The sequence below is a fragment of the Coffea eugenioides genome, chromosome 7 (genome assembly GCF_003713205.1).
Source record: "Coffea eugenioides isolate CCC68of chromosome 7, Ceug_1.0, whole genome shotgun sequence".
Classification (NCBI taxonomy): domain Eukaryota; kingdom Viridiplantae; phylum Streptophyta; class Magnoliopsida; order Gentianales; family Rubiaceae; genus Coffea; species Coffea eugenioides.
In genome coordinates, this window is record NC_040041.1 from 14,376,843 (window position 1) to 14,400,748 (window position 23,906).

At 34.0% G+C, this 23,906-nt stretch overlaps 1 protein-coding gene across 3 annotated transcripts; it reads left to right on the forward strand.

Moving 5' to 3' along the window:
• Window positions 1–9,367: 9,367 nt before the first annotated feature.
• LOC113778741 (E3 ubiquitin-protein ligase RGLG3) lies at window positions 9,368–19,295 on the forward strand. 3 transcript variants are annotated; one of them, XM_027324230.1, is made up of 12 exons: window positions 9,368–9,509; window positions 13,145–13,401; window positions 13,608–13,692; window positions 13,770–13,910; window positions 13,999–14,112; window positions 15,608–15,705; window positions 15,799–15,878; window positions 16,069–16,174; window positions 16,774–16,901; window positions 16,981–17,110; window positions 17,191–17,247; window positions 18,953–19,295. In XM_027324230.1, exons 2-12 carry the CDS (start codon window positions 13,159–13,161, stop codon window positions 19,034–19,036), a joined length of 1,266 nt encoding a protein of 421 aa, XP_027180031.1. In that variant the 5' UTR covers window positions 9,368–9,509; window positions 13,145–13,158; the 3' UTR covers window positions 19,037–19,295. The 3 variants fall into 3 exon arrangements, with proteins under 3 accessions (XP_027180031.1, XP_027180032.1, XP_027180033.1); XM_027324231.1 differs by lacking the exon at window positions 9,368–9,509 and adding an exon at window positions 9,568–9,582; XM_027324232.1 differs by lacking the exon at window positions 9,368–9,509 and adding an exon at window positions 11,779–12,567.
• The last annotated feature ends 4,611 nt before the right edge of the window (window positions 19,296–23,906 follow it).

The following is a 23,906-nucleotide window of genomic DNA, read 5'->3' on the forward strand; positions in this document are numbered from 1 at the left end:
GCTTTCTGAAGCTGCACTGGGTGAGGAGGCCACGAGCCTATATTGGCTTGTTGCAAAAATGAAGCAGCATCACTGGACCATATTTCTTTGATAGAGATTGCAGGGATCGGTGAGGAAGCAAGCCAAGTTGATGAAGATTTCCAACAACAGGGAGCATTGATGGAGATGGTGGCAGATTCTTTTGGCGTTTTGATGAAGAAGTGAACCATTTTATTAGGGAGATAAGGAATAGAACAAAAGGAATAAGAGAGAGAATGGATACTATATTGTACTATTCTTGAATGGAAAAACATAACTAAGCTTTGGAATTGAATTCTGTCATGCTCTCAATTTATAGAATTGCTAGCTCCTTGAACTTTAGTTCATAGTATGTATATTAGGAGAATATTCTTGGTGCTAAACGATATGAATTGGCTTTCCCTGGTACCTTTTTTTGTTTTCTTGAATCATACTCGAAATGTTCAACCAGAATTAAAAAAAAAAACTAATTTTTTTATATCAGCTCTGATAATTAGTGATCCATTTCATGCATTTAGCAAAAGATCACTTGCAATTTTTCCCTTAATTTGATGAAATTTTCATATTAGTGTTGTCAAGTCCGGTTCCTATGTTCTAATTCATCAATAAACTGATAAAGTTTTTCAAAATCAATGTGCAGATTAGCTTGTCCATGCATCCATGCCTTTGGTGCCCATCAAGAAAGTTATTCATAGCATTTGCTCTACCCTGTTAATATGGTCCATAAGCTAGTCAGAAGAAACAACATGTGATTTGGTCATATTGATCACCCCACCTAATTGTTATACAATCTCTGGGCCATTAAGAATTAACTCACCCAAAGTCAATCACTACAAGTCCCAGTTATTATTAGTAATTGAAGTAGGGATTATTTTTTGTTCATTTGAAAGAAATAGAAGCAAAATTATTAGTCTAATAATTAAGGTTGAGATTTTAAGAATTGGAACTCTTAAGTTTAAATCCTCCCTTCCTCCTCTTAAAATTAATGCGGTCTCTCATAGTAAGGAACGGATATCAAATCAATGTATCTATGCTATTGTTAAAGAGAGACTTCTAGAACTCAAGAATTTAGATTCATGGCCAAAATAGCTTTAATAAAAGGTTCAATGACTACGATATATATCATCAAATTAGAGTGTCAATGGTTTTTGGGATTGTTAAGCAATCCTAAATTTAATGTTTTATTTTAGCAATATTGCTTTATCGAAGAAAATTTTCCTTTAGAAAAAATTGACATAATGGAATAAAAACCATATAGGTATGCCTTTCATGGAATGAAATTAATAATGCTCCTATTGCAGTATCTTTTAATAATTCAAAAAAACTCATTAAAAATTGGGAAGAAACAAATTGGAATGTGTCTATAGGTTTTCTATTACCTATTATGCCTAGTGGATCTGCAAATATACAACTACTTGAACAATGGGGACGATGGTTAGATTGGTGATAAGATAAGAGGAGTTGTAAGTAAAAATTCTTGAATTCAAAACTTTCGGCTTATCCAAACAAAAAAAAAAAAATCACTCGAACAATGCATGTGTCAAATTTAACTAAGAAGCACATGCACTAATTTTATTGGATCAGCTCAATTTTCTATCGGCTTTAGTCTATGAAACCCATAAAAGCCCATTTGTAAAAATACTCAGTAACTCCTATAGTAACTCAGTAATAGGCTTCATGGACTTAGTAAAAACCTCACAAACTCTCCACTATAGACAGCCCATTTGTAAAATTACTCAGTAACTCCTACTTAGTCCATGAAGCCTATTAAGGTCCACTTAGTAAAAACCTCACAAACTCTCCACTATAGACAGCCAAATTATAATGTCAGTTAATTCATTCCATATTATCCTTGTACAATTTATCACATTTATTTTTGGGTAAATTATAAATAACCTCCTTGTAGTTTTATTTATTGTCACATGATACCCCTAATATTTCAAAATATTCACTTTACCCCCTATAATTTTATATAAAGTGGAAACTTAACAAAAAATACCCTATGTAACATAGTTAGTTAAAAGGGCAAATTATCCAATTAGCCTTTGAACTCTTTGTCTAGGTAAAAATAAGCCCCTCATCTATTTTTCGCTGACTTTAAACCCTCGAACTTGATAAATTGGGTACCCGTGACCCTTTTAGCCAGTTCTCCGGTTTTGCAACCGGAACGCCAATTCACACGAATGCCAGTGTGCTTCTTCAAAGGACATTTTTGTCCGCATCTTCTAAGCAAAAAATGAACAACTCCTCCTTCCTCCCTCCATTTTCCTAATCCGCCCAAACATGAACATGAAAGGCAATCATTTGTGCAGTTTTCTTCGGAAGAAGACGGTTCCCGAAACATCCATCAATAAATGACGAACTCCAGCATAGACGTGATAGAAAAGGGCTAAGGCAGCAATCTCGGCGGATATTGGGCTGAGTTTCGATGAATAAAAGAAGAATTGGTAGAAACTCCCATAGCTGAAGCAAATCGAACCCATCTTCATAGAAGCAAGATAAAAAGACAGGACTAATGCGAATAGATAAACTCCGGAGATTCTGTTTAAAATTGACATCGTCGAGTTCACCTGGGGCTGGTACATAGGAAGATGAGGAGATAAGGGGCGAAAGACATTTTTTCTTGTATCAACTTTCGGGCTGACATCATCATCCTTTTTGCCCGTCACTTGCAGATTCAAACCATCACCGGTCTCCTTAGCTTCAGACCCAGGACCAACTCCGGATGCGATCGAAGAGTACTCACTGAATTGGCTCACGTTCCTCCTCCAAAATGGATCAAACACACCTGCATTAAAGACCCAGACAAAAATTTTTTAAAAAAAATTAAAAGTAAAAGATCAGTTGAAAAATCGTCGATTTAAATAAAAATAGAAAAGGGACCCATACTTCATTTCCGCTGCGCTATATCAATTGGGGATAAGTAGGAGAAGATCAGAGGCTAGGATGAAAATTCCCCAAATTATATACATAGAAGAGACAGATTATAGATCTGGTGGGGGCACATCTCATCGTCAATCCAATTCCAATACCCACAGCCACCAACTTCTTCTGAGCAAACGGCGTACCTTTTCCCTGGATTTCTATCAGTCCAAGAAGTAATCATCTTCGTGACTTTATCGCAATGACGAATAGGAAGCAGAGGGCTGTGATATTTGCGCATTTTTTTCTTCCCTTCACAAAGATTTTACCTTCTTCCCTTTTTCTTGTTTCTTTGCAGACTTCTCTCTCTTCCCTCTGCAATTCGTTTGTTGAATAAGTTAGTGGTTGGGTTAGGTTAGATGCGGACAAAAATGCCCTTTGAAGAAGCACACTGGCATTCGTGTGAATTGGCCTTCCGGTTGCAAAATCGGAGAAACTGGCTAAAAGGGTCACGGGTGCTCAATTTATCAAGTTCAAGGGCTTAAAGTCAGCGAAAACTAGATGAGTGACTTATTTTTACCTAGATAAAGAGTTCAAGGGCCAATTGGATAATTTGCCCTAGTTAAAATACCAATTGTACTCTAACTTAAATGATAGATCAAATGATGGCTTAACTGCCTTGTATAAAACCATAGGGGGATTATGAGAAAAAAAGGGAAAAATCCATTTTTCATCCTCAAACTTTGTGACTAAGACACATTTGGTCCCCAAACTTTTTGACCAGACACATTGAGTACATGTATTAACTATTTTTTGCCACATTTAGTCAAAAAACGGGAAAATTTTCAATTTGGACGGTGAAACCCACGTGGCCGTTAACTTATGCATCGGGAATCAATGCAAGTCAGACTAAAGTCCACACATTCTCTCTCTAATGCAAGTCGACACAAAATGTTGACTAAAAGTACACTCAAAGTCTAAGGGTGGAGCTCCTAAATGATGAGTTCTGAGGTCTGCAGTTTTTTTTTTTTTTTACAATGAGCTCTTCACAGGGTAATTCTTACATCTTTTTGTTTATTGATCTCATGTAGCTCTCTTTTTGGTAGTTCTTGTGATCACTATATTTATTGTTTCTAAAGGTTCATGTTCATGGACTGATATCCCTCAAAAATTACGTTTCAAGTTGATTATGAGACAAAGTTTTGGAATGAACAAGTAAAAAAAACAAAGAAAACAAAAACTCATTCTTTTCCTACACCATTAAGTAGAAAAAGCACTGAGGAGATAACACAATCTTCATATCACACAATCTCATATATGAAGATGCACAACAACCATTTCACGCAATTAATAATAGGAAAAGCATGAAATAAAGAATATATACTAAACATATGGGATTGCAGATTTTATTACAACTTCAGTCAAAGTTCTGCCCCATGAAAGCATGCTATTTCTACGTTTACAAAGCATGCATGCCCCATGAAACATATGATAGTGCAGATTTTAGGAAAGGCATGGCCCATGAAAGCATCCTATTTCTACATTTACAAATTCAGTCAAAGTTCTGCCCCATGAAAGGAACGAACCACAGTCATCACCCCCAGATTCGGTAACTCATTCCAAGCTTAGTACCAATTTTCCTTCTCTTGCATGTCCCCTATTTTTCCCAGCAACAGAGATCATAAGTAGCATGGCCAACATCAAGATAATACAAATCATAATTTTTTCCCTTCTTCGGCCTTTTTCAATTGTTTCCTCCATCTTATTTATCCTTCTCAGCAAACCTGGTATTATGCCCCTTCCTCTTGCATAGATTGGTTCATCAAGCCATTCAAAATATTTGCACCTATCTGGCCTCTGCAAATACAACATATTGTTATAGTAAGGGCATTTCTACACTTTCAACAGAGCAAAGAAACACACGCACACAGGATAAGGGAATTTCTAGACTTTACATACAAAAAATTAGACTACGCTTACCGGCCATCTTGGACAACCGTAGAATCTTCTTCTAGGATTATCATCCGGCCAAGAAGTTGCCAATTTGGGTTTTAATCCACACCCACACACACGGGTACTGCTATTTGACGAAATCGACGATTCTGAGCTTCGTGACCTCATTTTGCTGACAAGTACGAATTGAAGATGAAAAGGAGTTTCTTGATATGGTGGATCACTCCATTCTACTGGATCAGAAAAGCTTCGTTGAATCACTCCCCTACCTCTGCTAATCTCACGCAGCTTTTCACTCCACAAGCTCGGTGGGAAAGAGATAAACTTGGAGAGGAAAAGGAGCTCCACCCTTAGACTTTGAGTGTACTTTTAGTCAACATTTTGTGTCGACTTGCATTAGAGAGAGAATGTGTGGACTTTAGTCTGACTTGCATTGATTCCCGATGCATAAGTTAACGGCCACGTGGGTTTCACCGTCCAAATTGAAAATTTTCCCGTTTTTTGACTAAATGTGGCAAAAAATAGTTAATACATGTACTCAATGTGTCTGGTCAAAAAGTTTGGGGACCAAATGTGTCTTAGTCACAAAGTTTGAGGATGAAAAATGGATTTTTCCCGAGAAAAAAATATAAAAACTATAGGAGATAAAGTGGATATTTATACAAACTATACGAGAGTTAAGTGAATATTGCGATTTCATCACACGTACTTTTGGAATGTGTCTAGTATAATCGTTGTCACTGATTGTGCATCCCACGTATTTTTCATTATATATAAAATCATAGGGAGGTTCTCGTGTAATCATCGAGGTCCTCTTGTAATATTATATTGCATAATTTTAAAGTAGCTAGCCTATAGTGCCTAACAAAATTCATTGTGCTCTCTCTTATCTTTTTCACCAAATTAGATTTTGGCAAATGAAAAAAAAAATCATTTTTAGTTCTTAAAATTTGGGATTGGACTAAAGTAGTTATCAATGTTTTAACCACAACAAAAATAGTCCCTAAAGTATTTAAATTTGATCGGATTAGTTCCTAATGTTTTGAACTAAAAAAATGTAGTTCCTAAAGTATATTAATTGACCAAATTAGTCCCTAACATTTTATAAAATCTAAAAAAATTTATTTATGTAATATAAGATAAAAATTATAGAAATTAATAAAAACTCATGAGAATTCTATAAAGACTATGAAAGAATTACAAAAAAAATCATAAAAGCTCTAAAAAATATATATAAAAAAAGCTTAAAGTAATCTAAAAATCCAATTTAATACCCGAATTAAGCATGTGATTATGCATGTGCTCTGTTTATTTATTTTATGTACTTTCTTCAATAAAATAAATATAGTATTATAATTTGTACATGCACTTTTGTATACGTTTGTGTACAAATATAAACTGTCATATCTATCAAGTGTCTTCATTTCTTCAAAATCCCTACCTTAAACTTAGTTTATATTTTTCAAAGTTTTTAAGATTTTGTGATTTTTCTAGAATTTCTCCACAACTTTTATGGCATTTTTATTTTTTGTATTATGTTATATTTTTATAGATTTACGAGCATTAGGAACCAATTTGGTCATTATATCTTAGAGCCTGTATTTGTTTAGACGATATATTAGAGATTAATTTGGTCAACAATGAATACTATACAAACTTTTTTTTTTGGCTAGGAAAATGAGGACTGATTTAGTTAACTCCTAAACGTTGAGGACCAAATGTGCATTTTTCCCTTTGACAGATTTTAGTGATTGTGTATTGTTGTTCATAACTAAAAACATTAGATATCAGTTTTGTTTTTGTGGTAAACTTGTGAGACCAATTTGGTCACAATTAGAAGTATTAAAAATTAGATTTATATGGGAGGGGATGGGGTTGGATGGTAAGATGGAATGGATTGCAGGTAGGAGGTCCTGAGTTCAAAGTTTTCACTTATTGAGAGAGAGAGAGAGAGATTAGATTTATACAGCTAGAACTTTGGGAACCAAAACAACAATATGTCTAAGTTTGGTAGTTGGAGATTTGGAAAGGAAAGAAAAGAGAGTGAGAGAAAGTGAGTTTTAAGTACATTGAAGTTTCCTTAATATAGAAAAGAAGAAAAAAAAGTTAAGCGATTTGTCTATAGTTTTTTTTTTATAAGAAAAAAGTATGAGTGGATTCGATTTTGGTCATTATCACAGGTCTGGGCATGCCCTTGGACTATAGATCACTTATAGGAGTTCTTACAAATCACTTACTAATACATTTCTCATATTGGTAGTGAAATTCGAATACACAACTTTTTATGAGAGAGTGGTCTGCTCTTATAAACTGAATCAACTTGTGTTGATGATTTGTTTATAGTGCTACCACAATTTATAAAAGTTTCTCGTTCGACCTAGGGAACAAAATAATAGTCTTGCTGGGAGCTTGCTAAATATTTATAAAATACCCATTTTGTCCATAAAAGTTTGATTAACAAAATTTTGTGGACTTGTATTTAGAAATTATTTCATTTCTTCTAAACTCCCAAATAAAATTAGAATTTCTTTTCTTCTTACTCTCATTTCTTTTCTTTTAAAAATTATTTCATTTCTTTTCTCAACGTCCAAATAAAATTAGAATTTCTTTTCTTCTTTTCTCTCATATCTTAAGATTTCTCTTTTCATTTAACAATTATTTGAGAAGGTGTGATGAAGGTACACAACGTGGTAGTACCCTATGATACATTACCAAAGCATATTCTTCAAATAAGTAAAAAGGCTAAGAACACCTTGCCCTCTTGAATTTAGTGGGTAGTCACACTTTACCCCCTTCAACCTTAAATATATATACTTTACTTGCATCAAGATTAGTCAAAGTAAGAAATATAATTAAAAAAAAAGTGAGTGCAATGATATTATTGCACCTTTATTTATGAAATTATCGATAACTTAATATTATTTGCTTTCATTGTTAAAAAATATACATCTTCTCTATCGTATCAACTATATAACAATCTCGGAAAAAAGCTTTAAAAAAAGTTTATATTTAGTTCATATCCTTAAAACTTTTCTTGTCCGATTAATATTTGCTTTTGTTATATGTTTTGTTCATTTATTATACTTTAAGTCAAATAAAAAGGATAAAATAACACAATACTAAAATAAACATAATTACCATTTTTTTTTAAAAGGGGCAATACTAAACTTGTTTTTAGCTTAAAAAGTAGTTTTCTATTATTTTAGTTTCCATGAACTTTTAGACTAATACTATTTTCATTTTTTGTTGATATATTTATAGTTTACTATTATTGCCTTTTCTTTTATTATAATAAAATTTGATTTAATCTCTATTTTTCTCCTCTTAGTTTAGAAATGAGGCATATTAGCCATTTTTAGCAAATTTGATTAAGAATTTAATATTGGACTAATTTAATAAATAAAAATGACAATAATATTAGCCTAAAAATTTTAAATAAATTAAAATAATAAAAAACTACTTTAAAAAATGAGTTTAGTATTACCTTTTTTTTTTGAAATTTTGGCAATTATATTTATTTTTAGTATTATGTTATTTATCTATTTTGTTTGAATTAAAGTCTAATAAATTGAATAAATCATATATAATAGTGAACATTAATCTAACGAAAAAATGTTCATGGATATAAACTAAATATTAGTTGTCTTTAACTTTTTGTAGTTTGATATTTTTGTATAGTTGATATGATAGAGAAGTTGTAAATCTTTAAGTAATGAAAGGAAATGGTACTAAGTTATAGATAAGTTCATGAAATAAAAGAATAATAATAATGTCATTGCACTCACCTTTTTTATATTTTTAACTTTGACTAGTGGATAAAATGTATATATTTAAGATTAACGCGGGTAAAATGTGACTATCCCCTTAGTTCAGGAGGGCAAAGTGTAAAATGAATTCTGGTAAGTATTAGATTTAGAAAACTCCATATTGTTTTGTTGAATTGGTAGGACGTGACTGGCAATGTTTCGTCATAGCTCAATACAATATGTGTTGCTTGCGGTGTATTCAAAATCAGACTCCACCGGCCAGTTTTCTCGAAATCCGATCAAGAATCAGTAAAAGTCGGACCATTGAACCGATTTCTATCATTTTTTTTTATTTTTTTTCCTTAGTATCAAATGCTATCCAAATTATCTAACATCAAAATAAATAAATAAATCTTAGGTACAGTCAAGAATCAATTGAACCAGTAATAGTCAAACCATTGAACCGATTTCTATTATTTTTTTTCTTCTTTTCTTTAAATATCAAATTCTATCCAAATTATCTAACATCAAAATGAAAAACCAAAATAAATAAATAAATAAATCTTTGGTCCAAACGGTCGAACCGGTTAAACTGCGAGCACCTCTGGTTCACTAACCTGGCCGGATTTAAAAACATAACCACGTGCGGTGTGGTACCTTGTAAGTCTAACGTGGAAGGGAAGGTCAATCCAAGCACGTATTGTCAACTGGTGCGCCTGATTATATTATATTAATAAAAAAGAATAGATGACCGAAAAGTACCCAAGATTGGAAGACAGCAAAAAATGAACAAAATGCCCAACACCTTAGCAGTTTAGCAGATATCTTTTGTATTAATGGTTATTTGCATTTGCAGAAAGTCAGAATAAAGTGCAAACGAAAAGCCCAGAAAAAGGCCTGACCAACCAACAAGGCAGTCTTAGATTCATGGTATTATTATCTATCTCATCATCTATCTTTTTTTTTATCTAAAGCTGAGAAACTCATCATCTATCTTCAAAAGGTCCTTTTATTACAGTTTGCTTCTCTCTCTCTCTCTCTCTGATTTTCTGTTTATCTCTTCATTCATAGCAAGTACACGTAGAATGATAGTTCATGTGTGCAAGAATACTTTGTGTTTCTTGATAAATGTTTCTTCTTTGAGAAATGGATTTTTTTTGTGTGGATTCTTTGAATTGTTGGATAAACTTAACTTAGATTACCTAGTCTCTGAATATAAAGAACAGAAAATTGTTAGTCATGTTGATAAGTTAAAAGTGGAGAAATTTGCAATTCTCAGCTGGAATTCGTATAGAATCATAATAGACAGTCAAGTACATACTCTCAGGATTGTCAGCTCTGGACATACTTGTTGGGAGAGTATCAGGAGGCGAACAGCAAGGCGGTGGTGGAGGCCTTGAGTTGAAGATCTTTAAATTTTGTGTATCCATTGCAGGTTTGACATGTTTGTTGGGTTAAACAGTATTGTAACAAGGCTGCATCATGGGTTTTGCCCTGCTTGCTATATCAATGAATGATAAGCGAGTCCGGCAGTAGTCCTCCTCATGTTAGGTCAGTCTTGATGGCTGATATTTTAGGTAACTGGTAACATCTCTCCTTTTCTATTGAAAACAAGAAAAGCATTATGCTTCTTCATCAAATAAATAGGTTGAATTAAATGGAGAGAGGAGAGAGATAATCAAAAGAAGAAACAATATTGGCTGGAGCCTGGAATTTATATATGTAAGTATGTATGTATATATGTTTGTAGCGGAAATTCACAACATAAATAATATGCAAAATGGGGACGATGGAGGATTGTATCTACTAATACTCTATTTAGTTTGTTGTGTGGACAGCTTCATGGAAATGGTGGAAAAGTGCAAGCAGAGTCCAACCTTATGGAAGAGAGAAAAAGTTGAAACTCTAGGTTTGAGGTTTGGAGGAACATGTAAACTGCCAAAATGTGATTAGTCTCCTGAATCTTTAGCTTTTCAGCTGGTCTTGATGCAAATGTTGTTGATCTCATTGGAAAAAGCAATGCTGGATGGATTGATTATAGGTCCAGGAACTAGCAGATGTTGGAAGACTTGTACTTTGCCTACATAGATTGGAATTGGTGTAATTAAGAGGATAGGTTGGCTTGAAAGGGGCATAAAACAAACGAATTCTTGGACAATTTATTCCCATAATGCAAGACATGGAAAAATTCTGCCTCCCAAATAGATGGCATCCTTTTCTTGGAACCTTTGTTGAAGATTTGTATGGATATTGGTGCTTATGGGAACATGATAGATTGGCCTCAAGCAATCTTTAGTTACATTGTCGTACAGCACAATCTGGCCTGGTTCTGCTTACCGGAGTGGTTGGCTTTATTCTGGCTAATTATAGGACTTCTTGTCTGACTTGAAGTGTGTGATATTGGAATAAGAAGGGGTTTGATGCTTTAGGCGCTGCCCTTCAGTGCTTGATATGGATTTTATGCTTTAAACGATTGGAAGGGCTTATGAGGGGAGAGGAATTAATGATCAGTTGAACACAATTTTTGTGACACTTGATGTTCTCAACAGATATCATTAATCTCATATATAATCTTTTGTCAAACTCTTGGATTCTGTTGTGTAAAGGCAGATCAGTTTGTAGCTTTGCATGCATTGCTCCAGTGATAATTTAAGCATTTGCAATTAGGAAAATTAATAGAATGAACAAGATGGATTTGCATGCTTAGACTGAGTTGGAACTTTCACATGATTTTTATGCTTCAAAGGGAAAAAGTGTTAGAAGTTGGATTTTTTTTTTCTTTGTTAATCTCCATAATGTGTGCTTTATCTTTGGCTTAGTCCTTATTGTTGCATTTATCCTTTTCAGTTACTGTTAACCAGTTCTTTGCAAAAATGTGACTAAGAAATTAAGTATAGGAAACAATTACTGACTAGAAAATTTTCAATAGGAACTATTCTCTGAGGGAATGCTGTACAGATCATGAGGTTGTTACAGTTTATCATACAAGAGTGTCTAATCTAAATGATGTATACAGTCTTTCTCACTTCTCTTCACCATACTATGAACTTCTGCTCTTAATTTTGGGAGCTATTAAAGTGTTTTTGGTGCATAGTTATGTTAATTGTTGGTTTCTGAGTATTTTGATCCTAATTTCGGCTCTTTTTTTTTTTTTTTCTTTTCTGTGTGAAGCCTGACCTCATCACTAGACTTGCTAGTGTAGTATGCAAAAATACTTTTTTGCTATAGTGGCCTACTGCCTACTGCTAAAAGAAGATTTCTTCACAATATTCTTGATGATTATAATGGGTTAGAATCATGATTTGACCTTACATCCAGAAGTGAAAATGGTGAAATGAGCATGTATTTTCCAATGTGTTATGCAGCAGTAGTGGAAAAGGGAATACTCTCTTTGGTTCTTAAGGAACCATCCTGATTCATTTAAGTTAGTCCTTTGCTAAAGTAATTATTCAGCTATGAACATGTAGGGCATTAGCAGCTGCATGATGGCTGACAAAAGTATTTTTTCATTAGTCTTACATGCCGAAGAGGTAGTTCAAAATTACAAGTCACCACAAACAGATTGGTTGGAGAAATACATCTTTCATGCGAGGAAAGTTAGGAACCAGTCAATTATAGGACCAAAAGCTTGATGTGCCTTGTTTTCTAGACCTCCAGTCCACAAGACCCCTAAGATCCCGTGGGAGGGAGGATGGCTCTCATGTTTCAGAAGTGGGATGCTGCGGGATACATTTCATATGGTGATGCACGGGGCCTTGGGTAATGAGGTAATATGTGTGCTCTGGCTGGACCAGGAGGCAATAGTTGATGAAAGTGCTTATGCTTTGGACAGACCACGAGGCAATTGATGGCAACTAGTAGGTCGTGGTCGGTGGCTGGAAGCTCCAGATGCCTGTGTTCTGCTATTGTAAGATTTAGGTTGCCCAGGCATGTATTGCCATTGTTGTGGGGTTTGTTAGATCATTGTGATCCAGCAGTGGGAGCACAGGTAGACCATATAAGCATGACATGATCTCATGGAGTGCATGATGTATGATGCATCACTCATAATAGATGTCATGCTATGAATAGGATGATTAAATGTGCATGCTAACGTGTATGATATGCATTATGGCATGAGCCTATTATAAATGGTGTTCACACTAATGATTACTGTCCCCCGGTCAAGAATCCACATAGATTGAGACCTACAAAATCTTTGATCATTGCTCCTGTTGCTTCTGAACACCTAGAGGGGCACTCTGCACCATCCAAGTGACCATTTTCTAGTGATATGTAGGACACATATTTGAGAAAATTGTATCCCTAATTTGCCACACACGTACAGAAAAGTAAGTGTTATTTGCTTGAAGAGTTCTTATATGAGATGAAGATTGACACAATAGTACGACTGTGGAATAAGGATTTGGCCAGTACAGTAATGAGCAACCCAGTCTACAAACTTGAAGAATCTGTGGTGTCCAGTTCATCAGTGCTGCCATATTCTTGAAGCCTTTATCTTCTTTTCTCGTTTATACTCTTTTAAAGCATTGTCAAAACTGAGACTGTTTAATGCTGTTATGCAGTAAAAATTTTGTTGATGGGAAATACAGAATCAACTTCTGGTGACACATCTCGAGACTTTCCACATGAAGCCTCCGGATATGCTGGAAATCCAGTTGATCCTAATTATCAACACCAACATCCAATCTATGCTGGAAATCCAGTGGACACTAAATATCAGCAGCAGCCACCAGCATCTGCAACAAGTTCATTGAACAGTAACAACCAGAGGAAGCATCGACCAACCTATATAGCTGATAACTTCAATTCACTAGAAGAGGTATTTAATTCTTGTAGGTAATCATACCTTAACCATAGTTTTTTTCTCATTATGTGTTCCTTCAGTGATATGACCTACTACAATTTTCATTTGCTCAATGTTGGATATTTACTTCATGACTTTTCATTTGTTTGTGAATTGGAAAATGAAATTGTAATAGAGCTTCTATATCAAACCTGAGACAAAGTGAATGTTTTTGTTCCCAGGTGGTTACTGCATTAAGAGAAGAAGGCCTCGAATCATCAAATTTAATTCTGGGAATTGATTTTACACAGAGTAATGAGTGGACAGGTACTTTGATGCAAAATCTGTTCTGTAACTTCCACCTTAAATTAGTAGAAAGGCATATGACAATTTGTTGTTTCTAGGAAAGTATTCATTCAACAGGAGAAGCCTTCATGCAATGGGCACTACACCTAATCCATATCAGCAAGCTATCTCCATCATTGGGCGGACATTATCACCTTTTGATGAAGATAATTTGATACCTTGTATCGGATTTGGGGATGGTTAGTTTTCAGTAATTTTGCTTGTTAACTTGATATCAGAATCGTCTTTTTCGGGTGGAAATGTCATACTGGTTCTTTTATTTCGTAGCATCCACACATGATCAGCATGTGTTCAGCTTTTACCCTGACCATCGACCTTGCCACGGATTTGAAGAAGCTCTTGCAAGATATAAAGAGATTGTGCCTCACCTAAAGTTATCAGGTTTGATGACTAGAGTGCATCATTTTGCACAATGTTTATGCACATTGTTGAAAAATGCATTTGATGATAATATGATTACTATAATCCTGGATGCTTTTATTCAACAGCATTTTATGATTATGATCATTCATGAATGAAGAACGAATAGGACTGAAATCATTAACTATGGTACAAATATGTTTTCCAAACCTTATTGTGGAATCAATTAAATCAACTCCCTCCTGAAATTAAACTAGTAGGAACATGATTCCTATTAAACCAGCAATTCTACAAGGCCCTAGTAATATCTAAGTTTGATATTTTTTAATGCATGAAGGAAAAGCATGACATTTGAATCCTCAGAAGGAAGCCATGATGCGATAAAAGGTATTAGTATTACATTTGATGTCCTAATTGATTGGGGGTCCCACCTAGAAAGATTTCTTAATGCCATCCTATATATCCCCCTTCACCACTCCCACCTTAAGAAAAAGAAAAATGGAAAATCAGAACAGAAAATAAGGGAAAGTGCAACCTATTTTACTAGAATTTCTCAGACCCTAGTGGATTTGGAATCAGATTGCATGATTTAAAACATGGTTCATTGGCAATTAGGAATGCTTATTTTGGTGTTCTGAAGTTCAAAACTTATGCATGTAGAATATATTTTTGTTTGTTGCTGCACCCAATGATTGCATCTAAACCATGGCAGTGAAAAAACTCCTACATATTGAATCGTTTCTCCAGAATGATGTACAAAAATACTCCTTTTTGTTGAAAAGTTTTAATGAAACTTTCCTGTACGCTGAACTTTCTTCCCTCTAAATATCCTAATGAAGCCTAGCCCTAACATTTGGCATTTCTAAGTTTCCTAAAGAAACCTAGCCCTAGTGTTTTGCCTTTTGTGTAACTAGCATTCTATGGTCCCTATGTCATTCTGTGGTCCAGAACAATCCAATCTAGGTTGACTACTGCAGAAACCAACTGATCCATTTGATTTAACAGGACCTTTATACATATTTGAACAATATTTTCCTAAGGCTATTTTCAGAATCATCATGTTCTCTTATCGGTATAAAGTGAATCACGTCATTCCCACAATCTAAGAGGATTATAGTAGTGTGTTAAGTGCACCTTGCAGAAAAAGATTGTGCTACTTCATTCATTTGGTCTTTACCGTTTCTTTCAACTTTTCTGTTTCCCATCTTTTGCCTTTTATGGGAAAAATGTTTGAATGCCATTGCAATAATCATTAAAGACAAATAACTAATGCACATCTTTCACTACATATCTCTGGTACCTTCCTCTTTCTATGTAAGGTTATCAGTTTTCTGCTGTGAGTTATTAATAGTGCACTTAAACTGCAAAAATGTTGCAGAATAATTATCTATACCACAAAATGAGGCTTGTAAACCAATGAATTGGAAACCGAGTTTCTAACATCTTTCTATCTGCATGTCTGATATAGTTAACTTTTGATTCTTTTCCTAGCCTTACTGATGCATGCAAATTATAGGTCCAACATCCTTTGCACCAATAATTGATTCTGCAGTTGATATTGTAGAGAGAAGCAATGGGCAATATCATGTCCTTGTAATTATTGCTGATGGACAGGTTCAATTGTTGTACTTTGATGAACTTTATAAGCTTTTATTGACTCTCCTGCGTGAACTTTTCTTGTCCTTTAATGTTTGCATATATTATTAGGTTACTAGGAGTTCCAATACACCACATGGAAGGTTTAGTCGACAAGAGCAGGCAACTATTAATTCTATAGTTGCTGCAAGGTAATACCGTGGACTTGGAAATCCCCTATTTGTTCTTTGGAGTTCACTAATTTAATACTTAATGCAAAGTGAATATTCTCTTTCAATCGTTCTTGTTGGTGTTGGGGATGGACCCTGGGAAGAAATGCTACAATTTGATGACAACATTCTCCAAATATTTTGAATTTACTAACATAATATGAATGCACAGTGAATATCCTCTTTCAATCATTCTTGTTGGTGTCGGGGATGGACCTTGGGATGAAATGCAACAATTTGATGACAACATTCCTCAACGTGCTTTTGACAATTTTCAGGTACTTGCTAACAAAATCAAATTTATTTTGTGCTTAACATTAACATACTCCAGGCAACTGTATACTTGATAGTCCACATTGTAGATTTTTGCATGATTAACTTATCTACAGTTGCAGTTGACTCAACCTGTCTCACGTATTATTTGGTGTCAAATAAAATTCTGGTCTTTCTTTCATTTTATCCTTTGCTGTCCATTGTTGTAAGGGTAGAGCAACATAGTCTCTTTTCCTTAGTGCGATACAGTTTTGCCCTTCCTCTGCTTGTAATTAACATAAGCTTAGCACATGCTAGTTGTTTCATTTAACGGTTATAAAAATTTATGTCAACGTGCACGGAGTTTCAATTAGGTCTTTGGAATGTAAAGCTTCAGGTTTTTGCTTCTGTAGAATTTTATGTTCATCTCAGTATCTTCTCTCTTCCCTCTTCACCCTTTAAACACCCAACTGAAAAGAAGGAATAAAAGAACAAAAGAGGAAGTGCTGATCCATGTACAGTAGATGAAATTTTGTGTGGATAAAAAATTTTATTGCTAAATTCAAGAAAAGTGAAATTTTTAGAATTAGATGTTTGTTTAATCTTTACTTATGCTATCCTTCAGTTTGTGAACTTCACAAAAATCATGTCCGAGCACACCAATATGGCAAAAAGAGAGGCATCATTTGCATTAGCTGCTCTGATGGAAATTCCTTTCCAATACAGAGCCGCCCTAAGCCTACCATTCAATGAGTAAGACCAAGTGAATTATTGTGCTTACTATTTGTTCAAGAATTTATTGGAATCTCAATCTGTATACCTTTTCTTGTAGAAATTCTGAAGGTCCCAGAAGTAGGGTACTCCCTCCTCCACGTGAAGTTATAGATCATGATAATTCTTTAAAATCATTCCCACATGTGACAAGCTTTGAACCAGTTGACCATGGACCTCCAGCAGATCAAGTAACTTCTTTAACTATTCCTGCATGGACTCGTCTATGCTTGATATGCTCTGATATGTACTCAATTTATATTTTTACAAGGTTTGCCCAATATGCTTGACAAATCCGAAGGATATGGCTTTTGGATGTGGACATCTGGTATGTATCTTAATCAATTATCAACTAGTATTAGCATGAGAATGTAGTCTATGATTTGGACCAACAGTTTTTAGTGTCCTTGGGAAATGTCGATAAGCAGAGATTTCATCTTCCAAACCACTTAGAGCTAATGATTTAATGGAGTGGACAACATGGCCCCTTGCACTTATTATATTGTACCCTTGAGGCATTTAACCATCTTTAGATTATATTTTATGTTATTAACACTGAATGAAGAATGCACGCCCTTTTTGTTTGGGGGTTAATTTCTGACTTAAGCATAATTTCTGAGTTTTATTAGTTGTTTATGGAATTAGTTAGTTTTGAAAGGTCACTTTTTTGAGGTTATTGGCCCAGAGCAAATAGGATTAATCTATAGATAATAGGAGTTTATTAAATGAGGTTTCTTGTACATTAGAGATGATGAACTCAACATGTATTATGTTAAGCCATGACAAATTTTTCTTCTACAATTTTGTAATTCTATACTAATTAATATGTAAGTTTGCCAAAATATGACTCTGCACTCTATCCTTTGTTATCCTATATCTACACATATCTCCCTTTCTTGTCACTCCACCCAAATCTTTCCTCTTTTTTGTTATTCCTGTTCTTTCTTTTCTCTTTATGCATTTCTGACACTAAAACTAATCAATCTTGTGAGTTATTTTTTTAGACTTTGCAACAGCTAGTCTCTCGTCCCGCACACACCCCCCCCCCCTCTCTCTCTCTCTCATTTTTACACACTTAATTCGCATCAAATTGATTTCACAAAAGACCTTGGCTCTTTTGAGGCAAAATCACCTTTTATTAGAAATAAAAGCTAAAATTTATGGTTGTAAATGGTGTTATTAAAATCACCTTTTATTAGAAATATTACCAGCAAGCTTTCATTCATTGGGAAACCTTTTTTTTTTTTGGCCTTGGCCTACTTGCTCACCTTGTTATTGGTGGTTCCTATATTCTTCGACAATTCTATTGTAAGTTTACATCTGTTGTATTTCATGATTTTCTTGTATCCTATTCAGTTGAGAATCTAGTTTGCAAATAGCCAGCATACCCCTGTGACTTCCTTCAACAGTGGTTGATATTTACTTGTCCCTTCTCTCACTCAATTATATCCTTGGAAAAACATGCTTGGTCACAATGCTAGAGTTGTATTCTGTCTTGATGATTTCCAAATCTTTGATTTTTATTAACGTAAAAATTTTCAAAATTTGAGGTTTGACTTTTGTCTAATTGGGGCGAGAATAAATGTAGGTTGTAAGTGGATCATCAAGGGTAAATCTACAAAAAGGACTAGTGCGAACGTATTTTAGAGGACGTTTTTATTTGTTTAGTTTCCCTTAGTTAGTTGCAATTGCTAGGATTATTGTTCTTGTTTCTTTGAAACTTAGTTGCTCTTTTGCCTCCCTGCTTGTTAGGTTTACGTGATCAAATCTGATATAGCTAAATGTGTTCCTCTTTTTTCTTCTTTCTTTTCTTATTTTGTGGAACTATCTATGGGCAATGATTTCAGTCAAGGTGAAAAATCTATTTGAAATGTGTTACTATAGTATGTTTAGATGAGATCCATACCAGTGATCTGAATGACCATCACATTATCATTGTTCATACACCCTCCCCAAACCCCCTTCTCCCTCCACCCCCAACCCCCAAAATTTCCTACTCTGCATCTCATTTTGTGCTTTGAAACCTTTAACAGACATGCAAGGATTGTGGCATCACCATATCGACGTGCCCCTTGTGCCGGGAGCCCATCAAAACTCGCATAAGACTCTATGGTTGATCATGAAATTCATCTGGCAAACATTTGAAGGTCTGCAGTAGTTGTACAATACATGAAGGTCACAGGAAACAAGATTGTTGTACTCTGTTCCAAGCCACTAAATCTTTCGAGGACGAAGGCATTAGATTTCATGTTGTGTGACTTTGTAACCTGCATGTAACATAGTTGTGAATTAGTTTCCTCTTACGATTGTTTTATTTCAGTAATGGCTGAGCAATATGTACAGTTGATTCCAAGGAAGTGTCTCAGAATTTTTTTATTTTTTTATTTTTTGACTTTACCTATTATCATCTCCTACATTGCATTTTCCGTTCTTTGTGTTTTCTATCGTATTCTTCTATGGTTTTTTTTTTTTTTTTTCTGTTCCCCCCGGAAGGGGTCACCAAGAAGAAGCTAAAAATATTCTTTCAGCCTATAAAAGTTTGGAATTTAAAGGAGTGCCGCGAGAGAGATTGGAACCAAATGAAGTCACTCTGGTTTGTTGTTGTTCTAGGATTAATCAAACATATTGGCCATGAGGCGGGAAAAAAATTCAGAAGTGTTAGCCTATCCTTTAGAAGTTGGGGAGGATGATTTTCCTAAACAAATCCATTTTTCACAGCTCTCAATTGAATTGGCAAGAGCTCAAGATTGAATCTCCTATCCAAAAACGATCATTGACTTGGATTGAACAACAGTCAAGGTTGATTCTCTCATCTCTAGTATAAGAATAGTGGAGATTGAAAATCTCACCTCGAGTTGTCAGTAGAAAAGGGAAAGAAAAGAAAAAAGAAACTATAATGAAAATTAAAAGAAAATAAACTGAAGTTCATAGACTGCAAGAGCATTAGGTTCAAGAACATCTTTGGGTTAGGTCCTCACAGAGTGCTTGCTTAGACCATTATTCAAGAATTCCCTATTTCCGGATCATCTGGTTGCGGTATCAAAATAGTCTAAATTTTGGTTCTTGTAAATGCCTTTTATTCCAGAATCAGAACAATAGTCTAAATTTTAAAGCTTCTACTCCTAACCAGATGATCCAGCAAAAAATTTAGACTATTATGAGTTTATTTTGATTGGAGTTTTAAAGATTGATAGCATAATAAATATTGAATGCAAATTTCAGAACTTTTATTAAGCATAAAAATACAAGAGAATGGCATAATGAAAGATAAACACTTAAAACATTTGCTTTTACAAACACTCGATGCCCTTTCCTTCTCATCTTGAAGGTTATGTATAGCTATCAGAATATTACACTTGAATTTTATTTGTAAACCTGCACTTGCATTTGAAGTTCATTTGAATTTGTATGTCAATACTCTTATCTTCTTTTGATTGGTACTTTGGAAATTGCATTTTATCTTCTTTTGAAACTGGTCGATACTTTTTATTTAGACGTCATTTGGGTCTTATGTGCATGGCCCACCAAACGGATCAAAAATGGAATTCGATGAGAAACCTGCTAACTCATCTATTTTGTTTTGTTGATTTTGTAGATAACTCATATATTCTTGTAACATCTCGGGATTCTGCATCATCTTTTTGAGTAAGAATTCATTTGATGTCAAATCTGATGATGATGCTCGTTCTTTCTTTTGAGGTGTGCTTAGAGTGCTTCCTTTTGAAATCTGATGAACTAACCATTTGAGCTTTTCTCCTATTTCTAAAAATTTGATAACATTTTCTTAATCACATAAATCCAAATTGAGTCCTGCCCACCATTTGATTTTGAATTCTCGAACTAAGGACATTGGGAGTGGTGTTTCCATCTCTTGATGAATTTTAAAGCTCCAGCAGAAAATTCATGGAACTTTAAATTGAATATGAAACAGAATTCACTTTGTATATTCTTCTCCCGTGACTTTTTTGAAATATGTTTGAAATCCTATTAATGTTTTTGGAGGTACAATTTCTTTCCGGGGTCCAAACCAATTCAACCAATGATGAAACCAGATTGAAAATTCCCTGCTACAACTTTCTTTGAAAGTAAAAAATCAAGAATGATTGAATGGCCTAAATAAAAAGGCATGGTACCAGGCCATCTTATAAACCTGGTATGTAAATCCATCTGGAATAAATCGAACTGAGATTGACTTTTTGAATATAGAGAAGTCCATTCACTAGGTAAACAGACCTTTTTGATTATACACTTGGAATGACTAATTATCTCAAATTTTTCTTTATCTAGAATGGGATAAATTTCGACTGATTGTCCATGAGGATTAACTCATAATAGTCTAAATTTTTTACTGGATTATTTGGTTGCCAAAAACATTTTGAGGGAAATAATCTGAGTGAGATTTGTGAGTGAGCTATACAATAGTACCTCTTGGAATCTAGTTAGTATAATTATTTTGCTAATACAGTTTTTTGATATCTTCTAAATTTACATTATTGTTTGTACTTGATTCTGCTTCTCTCCTCTTTTTAAATGGTGATGCAATTATATCACCTTCAATAGTGTTTATTCTAATTTCTTGTAGTGGGGGATGAATTGATGTAACTACTTGATTATCCTTCAAATTTTATTTTTTATATAAATTAGTTTGCACATTTATTTGAGGTTTTTCATGTATATCATATAGTCACATTTTTGAGGTATAAAATGACAACCATGTGAATAAAGGAAAATTAAACTTTCTTTGTTTTAAGTCATTTTTCCATTCTTTTTTCAATTTTTTTCTACACACAGGTGATAATTGGGCAAACCAAATTCTTTTATTTGCATTTTCTTCATTATTAAAATCTTCTTGTAAATATTTATAATTAATTTTAAAATTAGCTTTATTTATAACATTTATTTCTCCTTTCATTTGTGAATGTGTCGATGAGTAATCAGACTAATTTTGATTTATTATTTCAGGTACCAGTGTTTTAAATTTGAATGTTGAATTACTTTCAATAGGGGATACAAATTCAATAGAATCAGAACAGGATTGTTTAGCTGGCATCCATGAAAAATTTGAAGAAGTTGATGGTCTTTCTCTGTACGAAGGAAATTTTATGAATACTTTTCCATCATGTTTCTCTATTATTTGTTCTGCTTCTGTTCTTTCTAATTTCTTGGAACTTGAGGATTTTGTATTTGAAATTCAGTGGGCACTGTGATTTTATTCCATTTTAGTCTTTAGGTATATATACTGTTGGCCTATCTGCTTCTACTTGAAGTATTACAGTTTCATTCTTTAGGGTTGGAGTCATTATAAATTTTGGATTTAATTGTGATGATAAAGGTCTACAGTACATTCTATACATTATTGCAAAATTTTTACTATGTTTTTCAAATTCATCTCATTGTAAATGAGTGTCTAATACCATAGAGTTTAAAACATGTGGTCAATCATATCTATAGAAAATTCAGGGGCACAATTAAAATATATTGGTTCATTACATACATTTGTTTGAATCATGGCTGATAAAGAAGTCTTGTATCTTTTGAGTCTTTTATCTCTTAATGTTAAGTAAATTGGAGCATCTACTCCTTAATGAAGTAAAGGTTTTATTGCTACTTGTATTAGTCCAAAATGAAGATATCTATATCCTTTACTAAGATATTTGTGAATTGTTGAATGATTCAAAAGGGAATTGTTTGAAATTCTTCACGGATTGATATGGTTTCTTCATGAATTTTGACTGATAAAACTGTTTTGAAATCTAGAGCTCCTATCCTATATATGTGTTCTATTTTTTCGTCTAGAATTGTCATAGTTAGATGATATTCTCAGGGGCTTAGTCTGGTGGTTGAGGTTGCTGAAGATGGAGCCTCAGGTCCCTGGTTCGAACCTTGCTGCCAGCAAGTTGCTGAGGGTGGTGAATAGTCTGCGGGGTCCACTCCTTGCGGGACACACCTAAAAAAAAAAAAAAAAAAAAAAAAAAAAAAAGGTAGATGATATTCGTTACTTTGTACTATATTTGAATGCTTTGAGATAGATCCTACCATTAAATGTCTAAAGAATGCAGCCATCTTTTTATTATCTAAGAATCATATATAATTGTTCTATTCTAACGGGAACAATCGAATCTAAGTGTCGAACACCCTATTACTCAAATGGGCTTACCAACCGTCTTATAAGTTTCAATATTTTACCAGCATTAGAACAGGTAATTATTTACGATGTCTTGTAAATAATAAGATGAATGCATGATTTGGATATTAAATGTAGGGACTAAATCAAAACAAACTATAGGTATGGCTTTGATACTAGAACCAAACCCAGGAATATATTAAAGAAATATAGAGGTAAAGTTTGAAACACTTATTTGAAAGTAGAAGCTTTAAAATTTTGGCTGGAGCTTTAAAGATTGACAGCGTAATAAATATTGAATGCAAACTTTAGAACTTTTATTAAGAATAAAAAAAAAAAGAAAGGCGTAATGAAGGATAAACACTTGGAATATTTGCTTTTACAACACTCGATGCCCTTTCCTTCTCATCTTGAAGGTTATTTATAGCTAGCAGAATATTACATTTGAATTTCATTTGTAAACCTACACATGCGTTTGAAGTTCAATTGAATTTGTATGTCGACACTCTTATCTTCTTTTGATTGGTACTTTGGAAATTGCATCTTATCTTCTTTTGAAACTGGTCGACTCCTTTTATTTAGATGTCATTTGGGTCTTGTGCACATGGCCCACCAAATGGATCACTCTAAGCAGCAAATAAATGGATCACTCCAAGCACCAATCACATCTAAATAAAAGGTGTCAGCCAGTTTCAAAAGAAGATAAGATGCAATCTCCAAAACACCAATCAAAAGAAGATAAGAGTGTCGGCCTACAAATTCAAATGAACTTCAAATGCAAGTGTAGGTTTACAAATGAAATTCATATGTAATATTCTGATATCTATAAAATAACCTTCAAGATGAGAAGGAAAGGGCATCGA

What these genes read in the sequence shown, in the direction of transcription:
- LOC113778741 (XM_027324230.1), top strand. Translation starts at nt 13,159, where the DNA reads ATGGGAAATACAGAATCAACTTCTGGTGACACATCTCGAGACTTTCCA. An exon ending in ACTTCAATTCACTAGAAGAG is followed by an intron (nt 13,402 to 13,607) that starts GTATTTAATTCT and finishes TTTTGTTCCCAG; the next exon opens with GTGGTTACTGCATTAAGAGA. An exon ending in CTTTTGGATGTGGACATCTG is followed by an intron (nt 17,248 to 18,952) that starts GTATGTATCTTA and finishes AACCTTTAACAG; the next exon opens with ACATGCAAGGATTGTGGCAT.